The 7,231-nt window shown below is 46.2% G+C and overlaps 1 protein-coding gene across 1 annotated transcript; it reads right to left on the reverse strand.

Annotated features, from left to right (window-relative positions):
- Nucleotides 1-1,025: 1,025 nt before the first annotated feature.
- LOC310762418 (uncharacterized protein) lies at nucleotides 1,026-3,132 on the reverse strand. The gene is made up of 2 exons (XM_083613525.1): nucleotides 2,976-3,132; nucleotides 1,026-2,944 (listed from the first exon to the last, which is right to left on the reverse strand). Exon 2 carries the CDS (start codon nucleotides 2,839-2,841, stop codon nucleotides 1,771-1,773), a length of 1,071 nt encoding a protein of 356 aa, XP_083469651.1. The 5' UTR covers nucleotides 2,842-2,944; nucleotides 2,976-3,132; the 3' UTR covers nucleotides 1,026-1,770.
- Between the last annotated feature and the right edge of the window lie 4,099 nt (nucleotides 3,133-7,231).

Below are 7,231 nucleotides of genomic sequence, written 5' to 3' on the forward strand. Positions count from 1 at the left end.
TTTCAGAAATCCGTGCTGACTATTGGTGATCACAGCATTCCTTTCTAGGTGCTCACAGACTGTTTGCTTAATGATCTGCTCCAGAATCTTCCCTGGTATTGATGTCAGACTGACTGGGCGGTAATTATTTGGGTCCTCTCTTTTCCCCTTTTTGAAAATAGGGACAACATTTGCCCTCCTCCAGTCTGCCGGGACATCGCCTGTTCTCCAGGAATTCTCAAAGATGACTGCCAGTGGTTCTGAGATCACATCTGCCAGTTCTTTTAATACTCTTGGATGCAGTTCATCTGGCCCTGGAGACTTGAATACATCTAAACTAGCCAAGTATTCTTGTACTATCTCCTTAGTTATTCTGGGCTGTGTTTCCTCTGCTGAATCATTTGCTCCAAATTCTTCAGGTCAGGCATTGTTTTCTTTATCGGAGAAGACTGAGGCAAAGAAGGCATTGAGGAGTTCAGCCCTTTCTGTGTCCCCTGTTTGCATTTCACCATCTTCTCCTCTGAGTGACCCCACTGTTTCTTCTTCCTTTTGCTACAAACATACCCATAAAAGCCTTTTTTGTTGCTTTTAACCTCTCTAGCAAGCCTGAGTTCATTCTGTGCTTTAGCTTTTCTGACTTTGTGTCTACACGTGCTGGCTATTTGTTTGAATTCCTCTTTGGTGGTTTCCCCCCTTTTCCATTTTTTGTACACATCCTTTTTTAATCTTAACTCAGTTAAAAGTTCTTTAGATAGCCACCCTGGCTTCTTTAGGCACCTTCCATGTTTCCTTCCATTGGTATTGCCTGAAGTTGTGCTTTTACTATCTCCCTCTTAACAAACTCCCAGCCATCATGAACTCCCTTTCCTTTTAGTATTACTGTCCATGGGATCTCACCCAGCACTTCCCTAAGTTTTATGAAGTCGGCTTTCTTAAAGTCAAGAAATTGAGTCCTAGTATGCTTGGCTGCTCCTTTCTGTTGTATAGTAAACCTCAGAAGAGCATGATCACTTGCGCCTAATGATCCTTCCACTTCTACCCCACTAGCCAGGTCATCAACATTGGTTAGGACCAGATCTAAAATGGCTTTTCCTCTTGTTGCTTCTCCCACTTTCTGGACAATGAAGTTGTCTGCAAGGCCAGTGAGGAATCTGTTTGACCTTATGCTCTTGGCTGAGTTTGACATCCAACAAATATCCGGGTAATTGAAGTCCCCCATTACTACTATGTCCCTTCCTTTTGCATGCTTGGCCATCTGTTCCAGGAAGGCATCATCTATGTCCTCCGTTTGGCTTGGGGATCTATAGTAAACTCCCACAATGAGGTCACTGTTATTCTTCTCTCCCTTAATTTTGACCCAAATGCTCTCACTTTGGCTTTGAGGTTCTAAATCTTGGATCTCTTCACAAGTATACACATCCCTGACATATAACGCCACTCCTCCTCCTTTCTTGTCTGGTCTGTTTCTCTGAAATAGATTGTATCCCTCCATTATTACATTCCAATCGTGGGACTTATCCCACCAGGTTTCAGTGGTGCCTATTATGTCATATTTAGTTTGCTGTACCAAGAGCTCAAGCTCATCTTGTTTATTTCCCATGCTTTGCGCATTAGTGTACAGACATTGAAGTCCATTAATCATTCCCCCGTGCCTCTTATTTAAGGATTTTTTCCTCCCACCACTAGGTCTGCGTGCTGTTTGCTCCATTTGGTCTATGACATTTGGATGATCATCTTCATCAATTGATAAACTCCTACCTTCAGGAGCACTGTCTCCCTCCCCCACATTAGTCAGTTTAAAGCCCTCCTGGTGAGGTTTCTGAGATTTTTGGCAAAAACATTCCTCCCAACCGTTGTGAGGTGCAGCCCATCGCTTGCCAGAAGTCCATCTTCAAGAAACTGCAGTCTGTGATCTAAGAATCCAAACCGTTCCTGTTTACACCATTTGCGAAGCCAGCTGTTCACGTCCACTATTTTTCCCTCTCTCCCTGGGCCACGTCGTTCAACTGGGAGGACAGATGAGATGACAATTTGTGCATTTAATTGCTTCAATTTCCTGCCCAGAGCCTCGTAGTCTCTTTTGATCTTCTGGAGGCTATTGCTTGCAGTGTCATTGGTTCCCACATGAACCAAGAGGAAGGGGTATTTGTCAGTGGGTTTTATGATTCTTTGCAGTCGTTCAGTTACATCTTGGATCTTAGCCCCGGGGAGACAGCACACTTCCCGAGACATCTTGTCAGGCCCACAGATCACTGCTTCTGTTCCCCTCAGTAGGGAATCCCCTATCACCACTACACGCCTCCTCTTGGGTCTGGTCGGGGTTCTTCCGTGAGCTGTCCGTTCCAAGGTCGCCTGCACATTCCCTGAGGACTGACTTTGCTGCTCGTCTTCATATACCTGATCGACTGTAATGAGGGAGAGATCCTCAAATGGAGTCTGCTCTTCGTCTTCCATGCTAGGGGAGAGGACCTCAAAGCGATTGTGTATTTCTAAACAATCAGAGCGAACCCTGGGCCTCCTACTTCTTTGAGTCACGTTTCTCCATATATCTGGCTCCTGTGTTGGTGAACTAGCCTCCTTCTCAGGGGAGTCCCCTGTCTCCTCCTTGGTGGAGACGGTGTGCTCTGTTGCTTCCAAGAGCTCCAGCTCTCTAATTCTTTGGAGCGTAGCTACACGTTCCTCCAGTTGCTGGACTTTGTCTTCTAAGAGGGCAATCAACATGCAATTGCTGCAGGTAAAGCTGACTGCAACCTTTGGCAAGATGGCAAACATTGCACAGGAACCGCAGGCGACTGCAGCTGTTCCCTCACCCTCCATCTTGAGAACGTGTCGTTGGGGGTGACTACAGCGGTCCTCCATCATAAAAAGCGTGAAGACAGGACAAATAACTCCCCCCAAAAAAAACCTAGGTCTCCCCCAACAAACGTTTGAGACTAGCTCCCCTAAATCTAAAAGATGGCTCAAACTGCGCGCGCCGCTAGGCGCACACCGCTGACCTGCAAGCTCTGATAAGCTCCTCCCACAGCTAATCACCTGCCTCAACAGAAACCCTGCCCCCTCTGACCTTTGCACAGGGAGAGCAGCTAATCAGCCACAAAGAAACACACACACAAGAAAACCCTTTTTGCTCCTTCTTCAGCTGCTGCCCTGCAAGCTCTCTTGAGTGTTGGATATCTCCAAGTGGGTTTAGGCTCCTATCATTTGAAGGCCGAAAACTGAAGCTTCAGAGAAAGTTGTTTGTGTTCCTGTTGCTGCCTCAGTTCTGAATAGGCCTCTGAAGTAAGATAGGAGAAAGGAAGAGAACCTAGCCCAGAGTTGGAGAATCTTCCCTTTGCTCAAGGGTGCACTGGAGTTGCCTGGCTCATGCCTGAGTGATTGTGGTGGCCTTGGAGACATCCTTACACTCAGGGAGAAATACATCTTATGGTAAAACCAATGGGACATACTACAGTCAGGATAGACAAGGGTCTTTGCATTTTGAAGTCTTACAGATTTCCATCTTTTCTACTTCAAGCTAATCAAACCCAACCCAACCCTATCAGTCTTGACTCATATGCCATGTTTTACTGACTATGGTACATTGACTTCCTTCATGTCTTTAGGTTCTTCCAAGCTTTTCTGAGACAAATGATGTCACCAGAATGCTTACTAGGGGTGTTCAAACTTTTTTAAAGAGGGCCAGATTTGATGAACATGCGTGAGGGCCAACCAAAGTGGTTGACCTTTTTTAAGTTGAGCTTTTTTTAGGACTGAAGTTGTTAAGCTTTTTGTAGAATTTTAACCCAGGAAATAAACTGCTGCAGGGGCCAGATTAAATCGACTGGCCCACAGGCCAAACTTTGGACATGTCTGGCTCAGGCATATCTAAATTGCTAAGGAGCAAGGTGCTGGTAATAAAAAAAAAGTATTAAAATCTGTGCAGTTGCTATTAGTGGAAAAGCAAGTAAATCTGTGTGGGAAGAGGACATAGGTATAAGAGTGGGGCTGAGGGGGTACAGGGCCCCCAAAATGTTGAGGTATGGTGAGGGAAAACCCTTTCACGCTTCACTGGCAGTACAAGGTAAGCATTGAGAACCGGCACTGGATGATGAAGTTTCATGGGTCAGTTGGCACATTCATGCTCTTGAAATAGTGCAATGGGTGGCAGTGACAAGATGGCTGCTGTGAAGGCCTGGCACAACACCACATTTACTTGCAGAGAAGCTTTCGGCTGCACCCAGTGAAAAATGAGCAAGTTTAAAGGGGCGGTTCAGTGTAGGCTAGGCCAAGCCAATGCCGACAGGAACTGAGCAGGAAGCACAGGTTCCTGGGCTTTGTGGGCTTGTTGGGGGCATGTCTGCTGAGAACTTTTATGGGTGCCATAGAAGTTACTGGTACTCTCTGGCCTACACTTTTTTGAAAGAAGCTTGGTAACTGAGGAGAAGGATGTCAAAGTATGTAGGGGGGAAGAGATAGAAGGGAAAGCCCAGGAACTTCTGAGATGAAGAGTTGTGTACTGCAGAGGGATGGGGAATTTAGAGTTTGAGGGATGGAGTCCTAAAATTGGGAGAGAAATGGGAACAGAATGCCATGACAGGAAAGGATTTGCTTGTGGGGAGGTGAAGGCGGTCAAAGAGACTATGAAGTCTTCTCCCCACCTCCTACCCCCCATATATACTGACTCAAAATAACCAATAACATATTTGAACAGAAGACAGTATGTTTTAAATTTTAATGCTGCTTCACAACACTCTATTGATTTTATTAAGTGACCTTCATGAGGGTTTTCAAATTCTGAAAGTGCACATTTGTTTGCTATTTATAAGCAGGTGCATTTGTAGTTTAACAATTGAAATACTTACAGAATGTCAAGACCCATACACCCAAAGCTGCTGAACTGCAGCAAGATAAAACATTTCCCTTAATATGCATGACATAATAATATTACTTCTGATAGTTTTCCTGGAAGAAATTCAATATTTTGGGTTGGCTCAATTTTTCACTTATTCATTAATTTCTCAGTCATCACCAGCCATTTTTTTATACATATAAACAAAATAAGAAATAAATGTGCCTGCCACATCAAGCCAAAACACATGCTTACATTTTTATTGGAATTTAAATGTCAACGTTGAGCTTTAGTTGAATCCTGGAATATAAAAGAGGCACTAGTTTGCTTCGTATTAAATATAAATATTTCCAGCTGCTGAGAATGGATAGCACAGCAGATAGGCATCTTAACAGCTGTTATGCAGGGTCCAGCTGAAACAAGTGCATTGATCTACTTCAGGGGTGGGGACCCTCTTAGCCATGGGCCAGTCCTGGCCTGCCCGGGGGTCAACTGTGGCCTGCAAGGACATTTTCAAAAATCCGTGTCCACCTGCCAATCAGCTGATGCCATTCCAATGTCAGCTGGTGGGTGGCAGGTCAGGTTTGATTCTGCTTTGACTGGACATACTAGTTCCCCTGCTGGGAACTGGCAAGCACAGGTCAGCGGTTCGAATCCCTGTGATGGGATGAGCTCTCGTTGCTCGGTCCCTGCTACTGCCAACCTAGCAGTTCGAAAGCACGTCAAAGTGCAAGTAGATAAATAGATACCGCTCCAGCGGGAAGGTAAACGGCATTTCCATGTGCTGCTCTGATTCTCCAGAAGCAGCTTAGTCATGCTGGCCACATGACCCGGAAGCTGTACACCGGCTCCCTAGGCCACTAAAGCGAGATGAGCGGCGCAACCCCAGAGTCTGTGATGGGACCTAACAGTCAGGGGTCCCTTTACCTTTAGCATCAGTGACTGACCGTTTGAATCTTGCTCACTTGGGAACAGGTGTGCACAGCCGAAGCTGTACAGGGCTATTTGAAAGCGCTTTTGCAAACAACCTCACACTGTCCTATGAACCTATGGTTTTTGGAGGTCTAAAGAACTGTAGGGCTGCCTGCACATGGCTTTCAAGCAGCCCATGCTGTGCTTTGAAGCTGTAGGACGGGCATCCCCAAACTTGGGCCCTCCAGATGTTTTGGGACTACAACTCCCATCATCCCTGACCACTGGTCCTTTAGCTAGGGATGGTGGGAGTTGTAGTCCCAAAACATCTGGCGGGCACGAGTTTGGGGATGCCTGCGTGTAGGATGTAGCAAGAGCTTCAAAGTGCAGCCTCACCTGCATTATGTCAGGTGGTTGACAGGTAATCAGGCCCTCCCACCTGTCAAATTGGGCCCAGCAGAGGGATGGGAAAATAAAGAACGGGCACATTGTCCAGATAAAGTTTCCCATCCCAATCGACTCATACATTGCCTTTCATGCAGTGAGCTATGCTCACTTCAGCTGGAGACAGACATGAGCTGGAGGAGCTATATGAACTTCCATTGCTTGTGGTGTCTGCTAGGGTTGAGTAACCAGTGGTCCTTCAAATGTTAGACTCGCAACTCCCATCAGACCCAGCCAACATGGCCAATGAACAAGGAACAACTGAAAGGCCATCCTTGTGGGTGCCAGTGACTATCGCTATCTTTAGGTGATTTCTGAAGACACCCCTTTACCCTGGCTTTTGACACTTGAGGTGTATCTCTTTAGGCTCCACCTTATTTCCGGAATTGTAAGTTGTTTTAAACATTGTGTTTTAGTTGTTCTAACCAGCCCTGGGACCTTAGGGTGAAGGGTAGGTGATTACCGTAATTAAGAATAGCGAAAACACAACAGGCTGTGCACATTTCTGGTTGGGGGGCTGGTGAGTCTACTTCCCCTGCAAAGGTTAGAAAGCTACTCTGCCTCCCATTATGGGATCTCTGTTGGGGGGGAAAACAGCAGTGGGGAATATATTCCTTTGTGAGCAATACACACACCTGAATAACTCCAGGTAATGAGTAATCCCAGAAACTGTAGTAGTGTTTCTCTGGCCTTGACAAGAGATGAATGCAGCAGCAGTTGGACTTCACAAATGGTGTGAAAATCCAGGGGTTCCTGGTGCTTACCCATGGTTTTGTCTTTAAGAAATACGGCTTATCAGCACATATTTACACCTGGAGGTCTTCAGTGGAGAGGGCACAGCACATTATATCCCAAGTGTGTCTCTCATTGCCACTCTCTTGGCTTCAGCGAGCTTGGTTCCAAAGCAGCAGTCCTGTCTCTTACCACAGCCTCTTCAAGCCAAAGCCAAGATGGTCTGACCTCCAGCTCATGGGTGACTGGCCACCACACCCATAGATTTCCAAACAGGACAGATTTCCCTCTGAAATCACTCCCCACCCCCTGTCTCTGTTCACACCTCAGAGGGGG

Source organism: Podarcis filfolensis (assembly GCF_964270895.1).
Source record: "Podarcis filfolensis genome assembly, chromosome: 5".
NCBI classification, from domain to species: Eukaryota; Metazoa; Chordata; class Lepidosauria; order Squamata; family Lacertidae; genus Podarcis; species Podarcis filfolensis.